General features: G+C 45.1%; 1 protein-coding gene across 2 annotated transcripts in view; it reads left to right on the top strand.

Annotated features, from left to right (window-relative positions):
- The first annotated feature begins 3988 nt into the window (after positions 1–3988).
- FNIP2 (folliculin interacting protein 2) overlaps positions 3989–21119 on the top strand; it is a 127946-nt gene continuing 110815 nt past the window's right edge. The window contains exon 1 of one of the 2 annotated variants that reach the window (XM_069557289.1): positions 3989–4357. In XM_069557289.1, coding sequence (XP_069413390.1) covers positions 4254–4357 — 104 coding nt within the window. In that variant the 5' untranslated portion in view covers positions 3989–4253. The remainder of the gene's footprint in view (positions 4358–21119) is intronic. The other variant, XM_069557291.1, reaches the window with a different exon arrangement.

Raw genomic sequence — 21119 nt, 5'->3', positions numbered from 1 at the left:
GCATGGGAGAGGGTTTCTATATCTCTCCCAAGACCTCACCTATAGAGGTGAAATAAAGTCCACAGAATCTGAAAAAAGTGCTTTGATTTAAGAGGCTTTTATTGGGAGCTGGATCAAAGTTACACACCTTAGAGGCATTAATAAGCAGGTAAGTATTACCTGAAAAGAAGCTGTCTTTTTAAAGTTTGGAAGAAGGAAGTATCTTGTGAGAAGTAAAACTATCACATCAATGTTTTTACATTTAATTTGTTCAAAAAACCACATGCCTGACGCCTGCTATCTCACAAGATCCACGAATGGAGCTAGAGGTGCAAAAATCCATAATCCTCTGTTCCGTCAATAGTTGTATTCAAGGGACTGGGTCCATTTGGGTACTATTCCTCCAAATTTAGGAAAATGTGGAATAAAAAGTTGACTTTTTTATCTTTAAATTTATCTTAAAATTTAGTTCAAAATTATTACTATTCCTTTATTCTTACCTCCTGTTAATAATTTGAAAAATTATGAAAAAAATATGAAAAAGACAGAACAGGTCCATTGGTGATGACTGTTTTATCTGGTACACCAAGGGTTAAGCAGGTAGGGTTTTTTTTTTTTTTTTGTCTCAAATGAGAAGCAATCCAGGACAGAAAACAGGACCCTCTCTTATATGCTGCTTTTGGCTTCAGATACAAGAACCATTATCTCATCAAATGAGGGGGAAGGTTGGGACTATCATCTCATCGAATGAGGTACAAGGACTGTGCCTCAGTAATGTTACCGAGGGCCACACCTCTCTGCTCTGGCTGGTTTCATGCTCAGGTTGCAGAACAGCTATAGCGTTACATGCAGACACACAACATCCAAAGGAAGAAAAACCCCCACCTCTCTCCTTAGCTCTCTACAAAGAGTGGGGAGACTTCCAGAATGTCTCCTCTGCCAGCTCCTTCCCCTCCTGCCTCCTTGCCTAGAATAGCCTCCCATCCCCCACTAGCTCACCTTGCAAAAGCAAGGGGATTACCCGTAGATCATTCAGACTCAGTTTGGGCACAGTTGGCTTGCCCTGAGGCACCCTGGGCCGGGAGAGGAACAGACACCTGAACAAGACTGGGCTTCCATTGGGAAGAATGGGTAACAGGTATCGGGTAGGCTAAGGGACGACATCAGTCTGGTCGTAGAAGCAACACACCTGAAGCAATTTGCAGAACTCACACTGATGCCGGGGAATGCGCACCAGGACTCAGGATGGACTAGGACAAGAAGTCAGCCTTGTCCACCTTAGTGCTGTTGTGTATCTCCAAACGTTCAGGATATTGTTTGATTTCCTCCTCCTCCTGATGCCTACAGGATGAGCCAGTGAATGCGTTTTCCAAAACGGAGTGAGTAGGGTGGGGTGGGTGAGATGAATAGAAGGACCAGTGCTGGAGCCTGGGGTGATGTCAAGCCTCAGGAAGAGCCAGTGACCCACAGGTGACAGGGGGCATATGGACTTCAAAACAGGCCCGAGATGGCCAAGAGGAGAAATAATGAAAGTGAGGTGCTAGAGCTGTCCAGAGTTGCTTTCCAAAACTCAGTTCGTTAGGATTTTTATAACATTTTAAAATCCAAGGCAAGAGAGGTGCGGCCAGAACTAGGATGAGGAACAATGTGGTGTTGAGAGGAAGCAAAGTGAGAAAAGGGCACCATTTCAGTTCCTTTTTTTTCTCCCCGAGAACGTCCTTAATAGCTTTAAACGCACACTTTTTCTTTTAGAGCTGCCCAATCAGGTCCAAAATTGAAGATAATGGTGGGGCAGGCTGAGTTTTTAATTGCCTCTGGTGAGTGTTCCTGCACCCTAGGATGGGGCTGGGACAGAAACAGCCCTAGGAAGTGAAGAACGGAGGTCATGCCAAATTCCTCTACGGTATGCTGTTACAAAAGCTGCTATGCACACCAGAGTGTCCACATTTTACTTTCAAGAATAAAAGAACTGACTGACTTCCCTGGTGGTCCAGTGGATAGGAAGCCACCCTGTCGCTCAGTGGTAAAGAATCCACCTGCCAATGCAAGAGACTCCAGTTCAATCCCTGGGTGGGGAAGGCCACCTGGAGGAAGAAATGGCAACCCATTTGAGTATTCTTGCTGGGAAAAATCTCATGGACAGAGGAGCCTGGTGGGCTACAGTTCATGGGCTGGGAAAGAGTCAGAGGCTACTGAGCACACACAGCCAATGCAGGGGATGCAGCTTTCCCTGGTCTGGGAAGATCTCACATGCTGCAGAGCATCTATGTCCCTGCACCACAACTACTACTGAGCCTGCGCCCTTGAGCCCTCAAGCAGCAACTACTGAAGCAAGAGAGCCTAAAGCCCTTGCTTCAGAAGAGAAACCACCACGAGAGGCTCCAGGTCCTCAACAAAGAGTAGCGCCTGCTTGTTGCAACTAGAGAAAGCCTTTGTGCAGCAACCAAGACCCAGCGCAGTCAAAAATAAAACTAAAAGAATAAAAATTGAAAAGAATAAAAGACTTTTTCTGACCAAGGACATGGTAAGGGAGGGTGGTGTTCTGCAGGCTATGTATGACCCAGAGCTTGTCTTTAAAATAAAGTCGTAACAGATGAGACCAATACCTGGAATACCAGATACTGACCAATACTGGTAGTCCTGTGGGGTACCTGCTTTCAATAAACAGAGAGAACAGCAGAGCTGCAAATCAGGGGTCTGTGCACACTCCATGGTGGGGAAGGATGAACCAGCAAGAACACTGAATCCACCATTTTAACGGTAAAAATCTGAAGGAAAAAAACAAGTTTCGAGTTCTACCACCTTTCCCTTACCTTTGTGAAATTTCATCACATCTTCACTCACAGCTAGTATCTCACCAAGGCTAGAAACCTATGCAATAAAAATTGATAATGCAAACTAAAATGGGCCCAGAAGAGAGATTTTGAACTATTTCTATTCATGGAAATACATTTGCCTTTTTGAGTCTCCAGTGGTCCTCCCTCAAACAAGTCTGAGGTGAAGCACTCAGAGTCTGCTGCTCACGAAGGACACGTAGCAGGCAGAGTCGGTTCTCAGCTTTTTTTTTTTTTAAAGCTGTGGAGCCAGCGTTATAAGGCTAAGGTCCTTCACAGCCCCAGGCTGGAGTGCTCACGGAGACCAGGTGGGGCTGAAAGGTAAATGAACTCAGGTACCATGGTTAAGTTCTCCCTTCCCCACGTCAAACATCGTCTGCCGTTGGTAACAGACTAGGATGTGGTCTGTTAAATACCAGGAGTGCAGTCCCTTGTCATAAAATAGCGTAAATTCCTAAATCCATGTAGTGAATTCCACGTGCTTTTTAATTTCATGTGCAACTTTTTATGTAACTATGGAAATGGTGGCCCAAGACGCCAAACAGCAAATTAGACGACCCAGTTTTTTAAATAAATGAAAAAGAAAACTCACAAAAGCAAGCCCATACGGCAGATGTACCAGTACCCTGGGTGTGGTGAGAGTCCACTCAAACCCCAGAGCACGCCTCCGGGGAACGAGCCCGCGCACCTGCACAGGCAGGACCCAAGTTCAGGGGCTTTGTCTCCAAACAACAAAGACCCGCCCTGCAGCTCTCCAGCGGCTTCCAACTGACCCCTGCAGCCTCGGAAACCCCAGCATCCCGCAGAGCCGCGTGCCCCCGCCCCACCCCCACGGGACGCTGTCCCCCCCCCGCGGCCCCGCCCCCCCAGCGCGCCACTACCACCAACCCGCCTCCACTCCGGGCCCCGCCTCCGGCCCCGCCCCCTGCGCCCCTGCCTCGACCTTCCCGGCCCACCTGAGCCGCCACCCGACTGTCCCCCCTTCCCCCTTAAGCGCTGCGCCCCTCCTTCGCTGTGTCCCCTTTAAGCGTCGTGCCCCACCCCGTGGAGGCTCCCGCCTCCCACGCTCCCCCCCCCCACCTCGCCCCGGCCCCTTTAAGCGCCGCGCCCCCACCCACCCGAGAGACCCCCGCCTCCCGCGCCCCTCCCCCGGTCCCCGGCCCCCGCCCCCCGGTTCCGGGGCCGGGCGGGGTCCCGGGGCCAATGGCTGCCGCGCGGCGGCTGCGCTCCTCCCGCGCTCCTCCCGCGCCGGCGGCGGCTCCTCCCGCGGGGAGAACTGTCAGCGCGCGGCGGCGGCGGGCCAGCCCCGTCATATGACCGGCCGGCGGTCCCGGCGCCGAGCACAGCTCCTCGCGCCGCGATGGCCCCGCCGCCGCCCCCGGCCGCGCGCTGAGCCGGGCTGAGGCCGCGGAGCCGCAGCCGCAGCGGAGCCGCAGCGCCATGGCCCCGACCCTGCTGCAGAGGCTCTTCAACAGGAAGGGCGGCGGCGGCTCCGCGGCGGCCACTGCCCCGGGCCGGGCGCCCCGGGAGGGGCCAGCCTTCAGGTGAGGGGCTGGGGACAGGCGGGCGGGAGGCGGAGGGGAAGGGGATGGGGGAAAGGAAAAGGGGACGGGGTCTCCCAGGCCGCCGCCGCCGGCCGCGAAGCCCCCGCCTCCGGCACCGCAGGCCCTGGTCCGCGCGGTCACTGGCCCCCTTCCCGCTCGCGGCTGCCGGGACTCCCACGGTGCCGCCCGGGGGTCTGGGGGCCGCGGTGGGGGCCGGGGCGCTGCTTCAGCCCTATTGTGTCCGTGACTCTGCTCTGAACTTGGAAGCGCGCGGCGGCACGAGCGCGGCACCCTCCTCCTCCCTGCTCGGGGGACCGGTTCTCGGACGCGTGGATGGTAACGTGTCGTTTCTCCGTCGTGAGAGGCCGGCGGCGCGTGGTGTGTGCGGGGCCCGAGATGCTCTAAGAAGTAGCCGAGGGAGGGGGGCTAACAAAGCTGGGGCGTGTGTGCTCGGACCTGCCCTCCCAACACGCGCCCCCGGAGACGCGCCACTCGCCCGGGGGGCGCGCTGGCATCTTGGGTGCCTTAGGTTGATTTCTCTGGTTCGTTTCCCCGACAACCTCGTGCGGCGGCTAAGACCATAATTCCCATTTTACAGCGGGGCAGACGTAAAGTCGCAGAGAACCGAGCAGCTTGTCTGGTGTCTGAACTTGTATTTCACTCGAGTTGTGTGACCAGACAGTCCAGTCTGAAATCTCTAGGCTCGTCTGCTTTCAAGGGCCCTTTTAAAAGAGGCCTTCTTATATTGCTTTTCAGCACGCTTACGTTGAGAAGTTCATTTCTTTCCCCGTAACTGTCGTTTTCCAGCAAGTATTTTAGTGAGCATCTGCTTCCAATCCTGACACTTTCGGCTAAAACGTCTTGCAAAAAGAGTTTAAAGTCTTCCTCTCTGTGCACTAGGTCTAGACTTAGTGTAATAAGCCTTTTAAAAGTTTTAAGTGAAACTTTGAATACATTTTGGACTAAGTTTTATGCTCTAGATTTTGCTTTTCTTAAATTCCACTCACTGAAAGCACACAAAGCCCCTGGTTGTAGTTACCTGAATATTACCAGTATTTAGTGTCTGTGGTGTGTGTGTGGGTGTGTGCTGTTGTTTGGAAGGTAAATTGTTAAGACTTGACACACCTTCGTTAAATTCTCCCGTGTTCTGCAGGTGAACTGAATCGTTAAAATTCGAGTAGGGCATTCTACGCCTTTCACTGCTGTGGGTCCTAGTGATGCTCTGTTGCTTCTGGGAGCGGTAGAATTACCTCAGGCTCAGGGTGTGTAATTTCTTCTCTTCCTCCCAGTAACCCAGACTTGGTGGAGGGGGGCAAAGGCTGGAGGGAACAGGGCATGAGTTACAACTGTCTTTGCTTGAGCAGCCCTTGTCTAGGGTGTGAGAGCCCCAAATGCCTGGCCACGGTTTGCCATGCTCTCTGCTCACTTGCCCACCAGTGTTTCCCTCCATCCACAACTGCATTGGAGTGTATTTTGAACCAAAAAAATACTGTGGCTATATTTAGGCCCTGGCCATATTAGGGAAACTGATTCTAACTTGGTGGGAACATTTTCAGTATAGTGTTCTGACTTCCTGTCCGTGTCTAGTGAAGAACACAAAATTGGGCCAAGGACTGGTTATGGGTTTTGTCTTTGTTGACTGCTTTAGGATTTTCTGCAAGTTTTGGAGGTAAATGTGTTGAAGAGAATTGGAGATCCCAGGACCCTTCGGCAGTGTGTCTGCTGAGGGCTCACCTTGGAAAAGGTGAAGACAAGACTCAGGAAGATGAGGGCAAATCAACCATGACATGTCACATTGACCCGGGGCACCCGGGTGAGTCTTTCCTCCTGCTTTCTCATCTGACTTAACTCTCAGATGCTGTGAAGCCATCAAGTGTCCCGCTCCTGCCCTGTATAAGATTTAACCAAATAGGAGATGGCTTGTGCTTTCAGGGGAATGGCTACCTCAGACAGGTAATGAGCTGCCCCTGGGGGCTCTGTGGTTGTATAGATTTCCAGAAGTTAAGGTGTAAACCTTACCTTAAAACTCTAGCACGCCTAATGTGAATTTAGTGTTTTTCAGTGTGTTTAATTACAGGAGGTAACTTGTAGATCTTGAGAAGGAAAGGAAGATTCAGGTAGGCTTTGGGGGCAGTTCTGTAGATTTGCTATATATTTTGGGAAAAACCTAAGTAAAAATAAGGTCCAGTTTATAGATATACATATTTTTGTTTTAGAGGTTTTCTATATCTTCTTGCAGTGATGGACTTCCGCTAGTTATTTTAAACTTTTCCCCACTCCTCTGCGGTCTTGCCCTGGGTAGTGCTGTGTTAACCGTGGGCCTCGCCACGTCCCTGACTTCCCAGCTGTCTTTATGTCCCTCCCGTTCTCTGGAATTTATTAGAGAGGAACTTTGAGGACCAGGGTAAGTAGCTTACCTTGCAGGTCTTTTTCAGATCTTTGTACTTCCTGGGTTTCCACCTGCAAAGAATCATCACATTTGAGATTCCGTCTTATGTGTAGTTCTTTGAGGATCTTGACAGGAAGCCCTTTTCATAGCTTTGAGGAAGGAGCTTGCTAGGAAAACAGGAAAAGAATCAGAAGAGATTGAATTTATAAGTTGGAGAGAAGGAATTATGATTATGGTTTTTGTGAATTATAAGCTCCATTTAAAGTTATAAAGTTGCATTATGGTCTTGAAATTTGAAAGAATTTTTTTTGCTTTCACTTTTAACTAATTCACACACACACACACGCACACGCTTCTGAATTTTTTCCAGAAGGATAAATTAGAACAAAATGAGGTTTTGTGTCTGGCAGCTCAAATGAGAAATAGAATTGGATTCCTGGTTGCCTTGCATCTCAGATCAGCATGTTCATTTTAGGAACTTTTAAAAGCCAAGATGTGTCCACCAACTTCTTGCATGTCTGGTTCAAGTTTGAAATTTTATCTTTTTTTAAAAATGTTTCTGGTAAATTAGTGGACCAGTTTCCGCCACAGATGTGTGTGCAAGATGGAGGCGGAAAATATCATGGGTTATCCAGTGTCTTATTTGGGACCAGGTAGATGAAGTAAGCATGTGTGTCTCCTGGGATGTGAGGGGTCAAGAGAGCGTCTCAGCCGCTTGGCCACTGACTGTGTAAGGGCTGGGAAGAGACCCCCACCCCCACACCCTTCCAGTCCTGAATATTTGAGGTCACATTGCCCAGTTCCTGCTAATCCACGTCTTCCATGTTTAAGTCACCTGCTCCAGGGTTAGTATAATTTAATCCACTTATCGTTATCTGAGAGGGTCTGATGCTTAGCTCCTGGGTGTGTGACTTTGAGCTCCACCTGTACATACTGGGGTAGGACATCTAAGGACAGCAGGTCCTACACCGACATGCATCAGCAGCAGAGAACACACTGGAAACTGTAACAGGAAGATAATTCAGACGTTGATAAGGAGCACACTCTTGCGTTAAGTACCTCTCTGAGGACACACTGTTCTCATCCTTGCTGTGACTGAGGGCCAGGCCAGGAGTTACTCTTCCCTCTGGCAGGAGGGCTTCCCCCTGCCCGCCCACCAGCTCCCAGGACGCTAGCATCTAATGAGATTTTCCTTTCTCATTTTCCTAATGAGATTTTTCCAGAATATTCTGGAAAAAACACAGATAGCTCCACTACACCACATGTTTAATGATCTTTTTAATAAGACACATGACACATAAATCATACGATTTGTCAGTACACCCACCCCACTGCATTGCCTGGTCCTGAGCTGGGCCCTGGAGGGTGTTAAGAATTTGGGGTCAGAGTCCAGCTCGTATGGTGGGTTCCGTTCAAATCACCTGGAGGACCAGTCAAGGAGGCCATCAGTTTCCTCCTGCTTTGTGCCACCATGTGTGTGTACAGACCTGCGTGTCTCTGTTTCTCTGGGCCTCAGTTTTTGTCATTTGTAAGTAAGGTGATTGCACCCTTCCTGTGTAATAGGGTTGCGATAGGGAGGTAATATATTTGAAAATCTTGTGAAAAGAGTAAAATGCAGTACAGAACGATTTTAAGTATTACCAAGGGCCCCTTAACTCGTGGAATTCAGTATCACTCATATTGAGGCTTTACAAAAACTGAGCTGTTTTTCAGAGGCTGATTTCTCCTTTAATTAGTTGGGATACTTGGGACAGAGCTGAAGCAACTTGTTATTACTTCTCTTTTTTACCTCGATGGTGTTGGTCATGAAACAGGTTGAATTTTCAGAGGAGTGCTAAGACCCTCATTGGATCTGGATGAAGGTGGCTGGGCGGTCAGAATTGGCTTTAGGAGTGTGGTATGTTTTTCAGAATTATTTACAAGTTTTCCCTATCAAGAATAAAATCTTATTTAAGTGGAAAGGAAAAATTTGTTAGGTGAAGTGATACAGCTGGCTGGCCGATGGCACTCTGCAGCTGCCAAATCTTTATTTTTTGACTCTCTCTATGTACATGTATGTGTGTGTGTATGTGCGCATGCAAAGGTGTTCTCTAGAAAAAGTAAAAACAATATAAACTTGTGAATGATACTGAAGGTAGGTGTGGGACCACACACGTGGGAAGAGGGTGAGCAGTCCTGCTACCAGGATTTTAACAGCAGTGGTCAACCAGGGGGTGAAATTTTTATTTGATTCTTCTCTGTTTTATATTTGGTTGGTATTTTGGGTTTTGCTCTAACGAATTTGTGTTACTTTTGTGATTTAAGTTATTTCAAATGTTAAGTAGGCTCTGGGGTATTTTCCATTGTGAGGTAGGGATTAAGTGTAAGATTTGCTGAGAAACTCGATTTGTATAAAAAGTCTTTATAGATTTTCTCTTCTTTGCTAAAATAACTGGTAGTTCCTGTTATTGAGAGTAATATGCTGTGAATTTTAATGTACTTAACACCTAAGTTCTTGATGATCCTTAGGAGGCCAGTTTAATTGGTGAAGTTGATAATTGAAGGCGATATTTGTGTGCACAATTTTTACTAGTGGGGCAAGTTTCCTGCCTCCCCCAACCTCAGCCAGCATGGTGTCCACCAGGGCTCAGGAGCTGCAGCCAGGTCCCCAGGTGATCACCTGGATTAAGAGAGATCTAACTAAGATTTATTTGGAGTGTGTTTGGAAAAAAGTAACACAACTTTTTAGATTTGGGGGAAGCTTGAGTAAGTTTAAGGGGCTGGGATTGGATGTTTTTAAAGCTGAGAAATGTATTACAATTTTAAGTTCTGAATGTGAAATGGTCGTGTTACATGTTGTCATTTGACTTAGCAGATGGTCTGAGAGATGGGCCGGGCTCACGGTTTTTTAAAGCACAGAGGGTAGAGGTAAAGATGGGCTGATTTTTGCCACCATGGATTTGGGTTGTGTTTCCCATGGTCTGCCCATCAGATCAGCCTAAGGAAGCCCCTGCAGTTGTTTTTCCTTGGCAAAGGAAGTCGTAAAAGATTGTCCTTGTGCTCCTGAAATGATCTGGCTGTTGGTGTGAACTCCCGGTGGGTGAATCCGATTTGAGAACTTGTGCTGTGCAATTTCCCCGGACACTGTTTTTCTTGGTGTGGGCACAAAAGAACACGTTTTATCCTGATTGTCCAAGTCCCTTGCTGGCATGAACGATTAGGCCTGCACCATGAGATCATGTCCTTGGCTGTAAAAGTCAGTCTTTGCCTTTGTGGATAAGAATGCTAAAATATCTGGTGAGTTCCTACTTACCAAGTGTTCTTCTTATCTCAGGTTTGTGTGAAATGATTCTTATATAAAAGAGGAAAAACAGGATGGACTTTTCCAGCTAACTGGGCATGTAATGGTGACTTCCCTCAACCCCACCCTGTCTGCAAGTGGAACATCCATGACTCACTGCTCAGGCCACACAGACACTCTTTTGCAGCGTATGCTGGTGGGGGCAGGATGGGGGTGCAAGGGGGTGGGCTGCCATCCCTCTGTGTTCAGCCAGAAGTGTCCAGCTGCCTCTGTGATGGACTCCTGGTAAGGACAATGTGCCGTCTCACACATCATGCTATTTTTCTTATTGCACTTTATGTTTGTGCTGAAATAACACAATATATTAAGTGCAATAAATGCAACCATTAATACTCTGATGTTTGGGGTATGTGTTAGATGGCAGGTACTTTCTGTTACATGAGATTTCAGTATTAGTGTGAGTCTGGATCCCCCGCTATCATGTTTCTCTCTGTGTGCTTTTCATTCATAGATACCTTTGGAATATTTTTCTAGTTATTTGTCCCTGAATCTTGGTTCATATGTAGATCATGCTCTGGAATTTGCACCCAGTGTTGTGTTATGAAGAGATAGGTGCCTGCTTTATGAAGATGATTTTATCACCACACTTAACTCATTTTCATCATCATATAAGAGCATTTCTGTATTTGAGGTAATACACTTTTAAATCAGTGACTACTAGTGTCTGATAATATATGGATGTCTACTTGAAAATGACCACCAGTTCATGCAGAGTGGTCACTGGGGCAGTAGAAATTCATCCCCCAGAGCTGATGGGGGTTGAGGGCAAACCTGCGTATCTGGTGGGAACCTCAGCCGAGTTTCTAGTGAGGATAGTTGTATGTTGGGTATTAATAATGTAACCATGCATCCATCACATATGGACAGCCTAAGTAAACTGTGTGTTGATGATAGAAGGATTTTTCTAGGGAAATTGATAGTCCATTTATTTGAATATACCCTAGGTTACATTGTGTAATCCAGCAGTCCCCAACCTTTTTGACACCAGTGATGGGATTCATAGAAGACAGTTTTTCCATGGACCAGGGGAGTATGGGATGGTTTTGGGATGATTCAAGCACATTACATTTATTGTGCATTTTATTTCTATTATTATTACATCAGTTCAACCTCAGATCATTAGGCATTAGATCTGGGAAATTGGGGATATCAGTAGAAATGGAATATATACATGAATTTACTTGACAATTTAGCACAACCCAAGAAATATACTAACTTTAGAAGTATCTGGTTTTCCTTGAAGAAAGTGTACTCGAGACCCTATAATGCTAAATGCTGCACTGCTGAGATTTACTTGTCAAACAATCACTGTTTCATTTTATTTAATTGTGACCTACTCTGACAAAAATGTGTGTGTTTAAATGTTGTATCCATGGGACTTCTCACAGAACATATTTTCATTTATTTTGATGGTTTAACAAACAGAAAACTAGCATTTGCTTACAAGTACACATATGTCAGTTAGATGGAATTTGGATTTTTGCATTTCATTGGTGAATTTTGCTCACTAAACTTTTTGTTCAGTTGTCATGGCAACTGTGTTTCTTCACAAGTTGGAGACAACTTAGACGTTAACCTGCATATTCCTCAGAGATGAAACAGGTGTTGATTTAGGATGTGTTAGGAAGAAGCAGCAAAATCACCAGTCTAATCAGTTCTGCCTTTGACACCTTATACGTACTGCAGATTGCCAACCACCTTTCCCTGGTGTACCCAGAAAATGGAGTGTTTTGTTCTGTCATATGGTTGAAACCTTTGGAGTAATGGGAAGACATGAGTGTGTTTGATTTCATCTAGCTCTTATTTGACTATCCTCATTTACTCAAGTTCTCTTCTAAAACAGGATTGAGTAATAGTAACAAAAATATCATTTAGCCAATTTAAGCATACATTTGAGTAATTGAATGAAACAAGAAAGCATCCATGTTGTGGTTAGATATGGGAATTCTAATCCTAGCCCTCCTGTCCCAGCTGTAGTGCTTAGTGCAGGGCCTGGCAGGAAGCTGTACTTAAGTGCTTGTTAGAGGAATGAATGAGTGAATGAACGAATGAGACTTTTGCAAGCAGAGGATCCTTAAAGATTCTCTGGTATTCCAGAACTTGATCTCTTGATAGACTGTTTTTTTTTCCTTGATGTTTCTGATATGCGTTTTGTCATTTGTCAAAGGGATCTTGTTATAGACAGTGCGGTTTCCTTCTTTCCATTAATATGAATGAATTCTTTTTCTAATATAAAAATAATGAGGTAGATACTCTGAAGGGACCTGACCTCTCCTTTAAAAACAAAGAAACAGAAAAAAGACACTTAAGGGACTTCCCTAGTGGCTCAGCGGTAAAGAATTTGCCTGCCAATGCAAGAGACACGGATTTAATCCTGGATCTGGGAAGATTCCACGTGCCACAGAGCAACTAAGCCTATGCACCACAACTATTGAGCCTGCGCTCTAGAGCCCGGGCACCGCTGCTGAGCCCATGTACCACAGCTACCGAAGCCTGTGCACCCTGGAGCCCATGCTCCACAAGAGAAGCCTTGACGATGAGAAGCCCACACTGCAGCTAGAGTGTAGCCCTACACTCTACACTCACTACAACTAGAGAAAGTCTGTGTAGCAGTGAAGACCCAGTGCAGCCAAACCGAAAAGTAAATAAATAAAATGATCAAAATGACATTTAGGTAATACATCTGAGACTTAGTTATGAAACTTCATAGCTGTTGAAAGCCGCCTATAGGAAAAGTATTTAACAGTATCTGTAAACCTCTGAATTACTAGCAAACTGCTATAAAACTATCCTATGCTATTTAGCATTATTGAATTTTTGTGTGGCTTGGTAAAACTGAAATACATTATAGAATGAAATTAGCTAAGTGCCTCTTTCAAACAGAAGATACAGCACATGTGCTCAGGCACTTTAGTCATGTCTGACACTTTGTGAACCTGTGGACTATAGCCCACCAGGACCCTCTGTCCCTGGGATTGTCCAGGCAAAAATACAGGAGTGGGTTGCCATCCATTCCTCCAAGGGGTCTTCCCAACCCAGGGATGGAACCTGAGTCTCCTGCGTCTTCTGCATTGCAGGTGGATTCTTTACCACTGAGCCACTAGGAAACTTAATTCTAAAAACAATGTTGGTATTCTAAATCCTCAGAGATGGTGTTAGCAGGCTGCAGGAAGTAAGTGCTTTAGAAAAAAAGATGGCATCTTCTTTGCATTCCATGCATGATGTTTCCAGCTGAAAAACTCATTTAAAATGGGTTTAAACACCTGGCATGCCCTTTAGGAAGTGATGGCCCAAACTGATGTGTCATTGGCAGTGGCTTCAGTGAGTGGGGAGGGAAGCCACGAGCAAACATTTCCCTGGCTTAGCAGGCAGTGCTGTTTGCTTTATGCTGGTGCACTGGTTGCCAGGGCCGCACGAGCCCGCAGAGGGCCAGGAAAGCTGCCTGGACTCTTCCGTGTGCACAGGGCCCCGTGGAGACCCTAGGAACACCTTGACCTGGAACAGGTCAGCCCTGACCTGGAACACTGTGTGCCACTTAGTGCCACGAGCTCCTGAGAAACAGCTCGCAGATTAAGTTACGATTGTGTTCAAGGTTAACTTTTAAATGCACCTGATTAAAAATCAAACAGTATAAAATGGTATACATTGAAGTACAAGTTTCTCACTTCACACCCCTAATCTCTCTTTCCAAAGGCTACCCTTATTATTTTTTATACTTTTATTTCTTTTTATTTCTGGCTGTGCTGGGTGTTTGTTGCTGCATGGGTTTTCTCTAGTTGTAGCAAGCAGGGGCTACTCTTCATTATAGTGCATGGGCTTCTCATTGTGGTGACTTTTCTTGTTGCAGAGCACGGGCTCCAGGGTGCTCTGGATTCAGTGGTTGCAGCACGTGGGCTCAGTGTGTGTGGATTCCTGGACTCCAGTTGCACAGGCTCTGTAGCTGTGGCACGTGGCCTTCGTTGGTCCTTGGCATGCGGAATTTTCCCAGGCCAGGAATCACACCCGTGTGTCTCCTACACTGGCAGGTGGATTCTTGACCACTGAGCCACCAGGGAAGTCCAGGCTACCCTTATTATACCAGCTTCTTTTAGTTTATCCTTCTGGAAAGAAATATTCTGTGCAGACATAAGGAAAAACATCCCCTTTCATTCACAGAAATGGTAGTTGCTATACACACCGTCCAGCATATTGCTAATACCCGCTTAGTTTCCGCTGACTGAATGCACAGAGAAGACTTTATTTAACCCAGTGGTTCTCTGTCTGGCTGGACATTACAGGGCACCAGAAAGATTTAAATGCCCAGACCATTCTCCAAGATTCCAATTTCATTAACCCTGGATGTTTATGGTTTGTCTTTATGAACACCCTACAAAGGTACTTTTAGTGTGCGGTCAAGTACACAGCCCTCTATTGATGAATGTTTAGATTGTTTTCAGTCTTTTTTTTTTAATTAGAGATGGTGACTGTCCTGGTCAGAAGATGTTTATGCAGAAGCTCAAGTATCTTTCTAGGGTTAGGATCCAGGGTGGAATTTCTGCCACATCACTCTCCGGAGATGCTGCACCTGCCTACGCTCCTAGCCGTGTAACTGTGTGTAACACTGGAGTGGCTGGCTAGTGGAGGCAATTGAAAGTGCCCTGAAGAAACCGTGCCCGTGGGTGGACTGTACCTTCTACCTGGGAGTTATTGACCCTCTGTCTAGCTTGTGCTTTGGGGCCAGTATGATTTAAAAGAAAAATGTTCTCGGCATGAAGGTATTAAAAAGAAAAACAAAAAAAAACCTTTCATACCTGGAGATGTTCTTTAAGCATGATTCTTATGATGATAAAAATCTAAAAGAATTATGATTGTCGTCTAACAGCTAGAAAGTAGCTAAATTGTGACGTTAGCTTCATAGGATATTATATAATGACTAAATGATTATGGGGACTTTATTAATATAATTAAGTATTTTAATACAATATATAAAATATATTAATGCATATTTAATATAGCAACAAATACATAAAATACTAAATATATATCATGTTGATTATAACATGCTACATAATATACATAATAGTGATATACTTATATAAATATACATATAAAATGTTAGTTAATATTATAATCAAATATTAGATATGGTAAATAAAAATCTCAAAATCAATTGGTTCCTACAATATGAATATATTAGTAAAATATGTAAATGTATGACCAAGGATTAGAAGAAAAACAGAAAAATACAAGAGTTGATGTGAAGGGGTAATGACCTTGTAGGTAAATATTCTTTTTAAAAAATTCATTTACTATTATAAAATAGTATGGGCAATAAATACAAATTAAGAATAATTCTTTTATAATGCAAATAGCCATTTGTGGTTTTAAAAATATGTTTTTGTATTCTAAACCTCATTAACTATGGACTATCAGTGTAAGTGGTGTGTCTGCAGTCTTTCAAGTTGCCTGTAAGTAGCTGCTTCTCTACAGTGTTAGAGGAGCCCCCAGTGTCTATGGAGGAGGGACCATTTCCTGTGCACTAGGAACCGTGCTGCCTCGTCTTTGCTTACATCCTCTTGCAGTTACCCTTTGACAGTGGGTATTTTATTAGGTAATTTTTAGATACAAAGTTGTAATAATCTACAGATAAAAACTGAGGCTTGCTGGAGATCAATGTCTGGTTAACTAGTGGCCCTGTGAATTTAAAACCCAATTCAGTACATGGTCTGTATTCCTTCTCTACATGTTAACATTTAAGTTCCTAAGAGGTTTATAAGGAAGTGTGAGGTCTAATATTTCTAGGGAGCTTCCCATTTAACTGTGCAATGACAGATACCAAGTTTAAGAGCTAACTGGTGGTACAAAGCAGTGAGCAGAGCAGGACCAAGTGTACTGTCCTGTTCAGATGGCAGGTAGGACTGAGGAGTCTAGTCTGGCTGCTTAGAGGCGGCTTCACCCAGAAGGTAAGACCTGAGGGGTAGGACTCAGGGCTGGAGAGGCTGAAGGTGCGTCACCTCGGCAGTGTTCCTGGGTTAGCGAATGGACCAGATTCTTTGAAGTTAGAGTGTTTCCGGGAGGCAGAATCCACTGGCCAGAACGTGCAAGGCCTTGCAAGCATTATATACATGTTCAGTTTTAAATTTTGGTGGCCCCAAAGAATAAGTGGAGGTCCTCAATCTGTACTTGGAAGGCTGATAGAGTAGGAAACCCATTGTGGATTTGTATTCTTGAGTTCAAAGCCAGCTCCCCCCACTTATATGGTAGGGCACACCTGTCTTGGTTTTTTCTTCAGTAAAATGAATGTAAGATGGCTTTTCTTGCAGGGTCCTGAGGACTAGAGAGCGCACATCAGCTACACCTGCTACACAACACTTAGCACCTGTCAGGCCTTCCATTCACCGCAGGTCTTGTCACTCTCAGACGCCAGTGTTGTCTGCTTCTGCTTCCAGCTCCTCCAGCTTCTTCCCTGTGTTAATCCCGACTCGGGGTGATGTCCAGACTGTGGGGAAGTGGCAGGTGGCTTGTCTTCATCAGGAGATGGTGTTCCTTCCCCCAAAGCACTGGGGAGCCACTGCAGGTATGAGCAGCAATGGGTGAAGCAACGCAGCACAAATACTTTCACTTAAATTTTGGTGCCGGATCCAGATCAGTGCAGTTTTACTGTGTGTGATATTCCTTAGTCTCCCCTGCATCCCCAGCCCCAGGCTTCTCATCTCTGAAGGGAAGAGCAAAATGGATACAAGCGGTAGTATCAGGGTTCCCCTTTATGGTTCCCCTCCCAGCTCATGGCAGAATCCATACATGTAGGGAGTTCACTCTCTTTTTTTAAAACTCTTAAGAATCTGTTACTCACATAGTTTTTTTTTTTTTTTTTAAGATTTGTTTATTTTTGGCTGTGCTTGGGTCTTTGTTGCTTCTTATGGCTTTCTGTAGTTGCAGTGACCGGGGACTGCTCTATTTTGGTGTGTGGACTTCTCACCATGGTGGCTGCTTTGTTGAAGAGGAGGACGGGCTTCAGGGTGCGTGGGCTTAGTTGCCCCACAGTATGTGGGATCTTTGTGGACCAAGGATCACACCCATGTCCTCTATACTGGCAGGTGGATTCTTAACCACAAGACAATCAGGGAGCCACACTGTCCCCCTTTTAAAGTAAAAGCTTTTTTAAGAGCAGTTTTAGGTTTACAGTAAAACTGAGAGGAAGGTCCAGAGGTTTCCACTTTACCCGAGTGGTATTTTTTTTTTTTTACCAAAGGCCAACCCATCTCCACACACCATCATCACAAAGCCCTTAGTTAACTTTCAGGTTCATTCTTGGTGTTGTATGCTTTGTGAGTTTGGACAAATGTGTAATGACACGTTTCCATCGTTGTAACATCATACAGGGTATTTTCATGGTCTTAAAATCCTCTGTGCTCTGCCTTCTCCTCCCCCCTCCCACTCCCAGGCATCTCTTTTCATAGCCCAAGAGTTCCTTTTTTTTTTTTTTCCCTAAGTGGTTTTCCAAGTTTTCTGAAGAGCTGAACAGTTTCCTAAAATTACAGACCTGTACCAGGGAAGGAGATTGCATTTGAACATGAGTTAGATTTTTACAAACAGAAAAGGGATGGGCAAGGGGAAAGACAGAGGCATTTGTCTCAGAAACTAGACAAAGGGAAAGCTTCCAGTTGTCTATAATCTCACCTAACTGAAGCGCTAAATACTGACCCTAATTGCAGTGGCGGTGGAGGTGGTGGGGATCTTAGTGTCAAAAACCCGCGCCCTCTGCCTCCTCCAGCTGACACTGTTACAGGCTACCTGGTGCCTGGAGATGCAGCCCACCCACAATTCACAGCCTGTTGGGCATCCTGTCTTCCTTCTTCCAAGCCACCTCCTTCCCACCCAGGTGGTGCTGGACTTTGTTCTCTCAGCTGATGACCGCCTGCTGCTCCAATTGCTGCAGCCAGGATGGAGTTTACAGCCTGGACCATAAAAGTCAATATTGTGTTTAACACAGCGGTAGCCACGTGAGTTGTCCGAAGCTTGCCTTGACCGCTAGCATGTTTGGTAGCTGTTTTAACAGCAAGGTTCTCAGTGAGCACTGGATTATAAGGATTGTCATGGCCCGATCAGCAGACTGTGGTAGGTAGCATCCTGGAGGGAGGTCCTGTTCTATGTTAGACCTCTGCTCTCTCCCCGTGTTTTAGAAACCTTTGTGTGCAGAGCCCTTGGGCTCCAGGACTCAGAGGTACTGGTGGGGGTGGGGGTAGGCACAGTTATCCTTGAGGGTAAAATAACAGGATTGCTCCTCCCCATCTGAACAAATCCAAAGTATTGTTAAACTGTCAGTTATCACCCCTGTGCTCAGAAGATTCACCTTTTCTTCTCATCCTAGAAATATCTGAGCTGTGGGACCTTGATCATCTCTGCCCTGAACACTGGGACAAGCAGGCTTCATAATTTTTTTTATTTTGCTGGCTGACATTCTCAATGAGGGTCTTTCCTCACCATCAGATTAATTCCCACATGGCCTTTTGGGGTCAGAGGAAGAGGTCGCTGACCTACATTGGTTTAGGCCCTGAGATCTGCACAGAAGGTTTTCTCCATCAGCTCCTGTGCAGTTCCAAGCCCGGCGCAATCCAGCTTCCCAGGATTTAAGGCTGAGATCAGGCATCAAAGTTTGCAAGTAATTATGGGCTTATCTGTCTTGCACTGCGTTCTCTGCACGTAGTTTCCAGGGGGACCTGACTGGTATGCATGGAGGAATGTGCTTGAGGCATGTTTCAGAGGAAAAGGGAAATGATGTGAAAGGGACAGGGAATTGTCAACAAAAAGAGTAAGTAATTCTTAAAAAGGAGTAACATATAACATTACGTGTAGGGTTTGAGCCTAAGTAACCCGGGCGAATGGTAGCATAATTAATGCAAGCGGAGAAATGACTTGAAAAAAGGAATGTGTATGTTTGTTTTTTTACGTGAACTTGAGGTGCAGCTGAATACCCGTCATGATGCTCAGGAGACAGTGATTGTCAGGGGATATTTTAGGCCAGTATATGCCAAAGGGGACTAGGAAATCTACAGCTCTCTCTGAAGACTTTTCTTCTTTCTTTTTTTGTAATTAAAAACATTGAGGAACTTCCCTCGTAGTCCTGTAGTCCATGCTTCCAATGCAAGAGGTGTGGGTTCAATCCCTGGTCAGGGAACTAAGATCCCACATGCCTCATGGCCAAAAAATTAAGGTATAATTGGTATATAACATTTTATTAGTTTCAGGTGTACATCATGATTTGATACTCATGAATATTGTGAGGCAGTCGCAATAAGTGTAGTTAACGTCTGTCAGCTCATGTAGTCACAAAAATGTTTTTTCCTATCACGAGAACTAATTTCTTAGCAACTATTTTGTTAGCAACTTTCAAATATGCAGTGCAGCATGAACTGTAGTCACCATGCTATGTCCTGAGACTTTTCTCTTTCTAGTCCCTCCCTCAAAATTACTTTTGTCCAAATTCTGTTTGCTCTTCCCGACCCAGTTCAAACGCTTCCTTGACAGTTTTGCTGAGCCCCAAGTGGGCACACCCCTCTCCCCAGCCCCTGCGCTTACTGTTTCTTTGTTTGGTCTTTATGCTACTGACAACCTTCTACCAGCTGGTTTTCTAATTAACCAGACATGACCAGATTATACCGTGCATGCAGGGAACATCATATGTCCCTGTAGCACACAGCACAGAACTGAGGACGCTGATTGGAGCTCAGTCAGTGTTTAAATGTACTTAGTCAAGCCTGGGTTTTTTTAGCTAGTATTACTACTTAGAGGAATATAAATTCATGAGCCATTCTATGGAAGTTCGTTTCTGTGCATAAACTTGCCTCTCTAAAGCTTTTAAGGACATCTCCCCATGCTTCCCCTGCAGAATTTAACCAGTACGTGCATTTATCCTGTCTGTGTCTGTGTCTACCCCTTTCTCTTCTTTCTTTCCAGTTACAGGGTTATTTAATTTTTCTTCAACTTTAGAGACTGTTTTCTTATAGACCATTTTATCTTTTTCTATACTAGTTCCAGCTTAGATTTCTGAGGTTCATCACCAAGAAATATATGATGTATTCTCTTAAGAAGATACTTTTTTTTGAGAGGTTGGGTTTGTCATCAGAACAGCTTGAACGCCATCATTCCCTAAATTGACCAGATCTTTGCTGAAACTGAAACTCATGTTCTTATCTGATGTTCAGAGAACCTGAAAGAGCTCAGTGTGTGTTCGTTCCCTTTAGTTGGACATTTTCAGCAGGAAAATGTCTGGTGCTGTTGACATGTGGCCCTGTCCCTGGCTGTCTCTCTCTAGATCAGCCATGAAGAGGTTGAGTTCACTCTCCACCCATCACTGAAAAGACCACACTATTTACACTTCTCCTTCCAGAGAAATGTTTGCTTATCCCTACTTCTGTTTTCTGGTCCTAATCCAGATCTCTGTCCAAGATAAATATTCTATTGGCTTCATGCTGTTTTATCCTCATTAAACAAGTGACCGGATATCTGCAGTCCATAGGGTGAAGATGTTAATGGTGATTCAGACTCGGATGAATAAATGAAGGCTTGTTTGGGTTTCTCATGTCATAGTTTAAAAAAAGAAGCCACCTAAGTTTACTTGTGCATGAATGACATACACTTACACCTTCAGGGGGCTCTCAGATGTCCATTCCTCCCATTCGAATTTTATGGATATCAGTTTTGAGATAAGTGGGCTGACTAGGACTTGAGAGTTATGTATTTCACCCATAAATTGTGGCTGCTTTCATATGGTGTTGAGAGTTGACAATGGTTTTTAAGTTTTTTAAAAATTTTAAATTTATAATTGAAGGATAATTGCTTTATAATATTGTGTTGGTTTCTGCCATCCATCAACGTTAATCAGCCACATATGTCCCCTCCCTGTTGAAGCTTGCTCCCACCTCCCACCCCATCCCACCCTTCTTGGTTGTCTCAGAGCACCGGATTTGAGCTTTTTGAGACATACAGCAAATTCCCTCTGGTTATTTATTTTAAATATGGTAATGTGGCACTTTAATTTCCCAAAGAACATA

Source organism: Ovis canadensis, chromosome 17, assembly GCF_042477335.2.
Source record: "Ovis canadensis isolate MfBH-ARS-UI-01 breed Bighorn chromosome 17, ARS-UI_OviCan_v2, whole genome shotgun sequence".
In the NCBI taxonomy this organism is placed as follows: Eukaryota; Metazoa; Chordata; class Mammalia; order Artiodactyla; family Bovidae; genus Ovis; species Ovis canadensis.
This window is presented reverse-complemented; position numbering and strand designations above follow the sequence as displayed.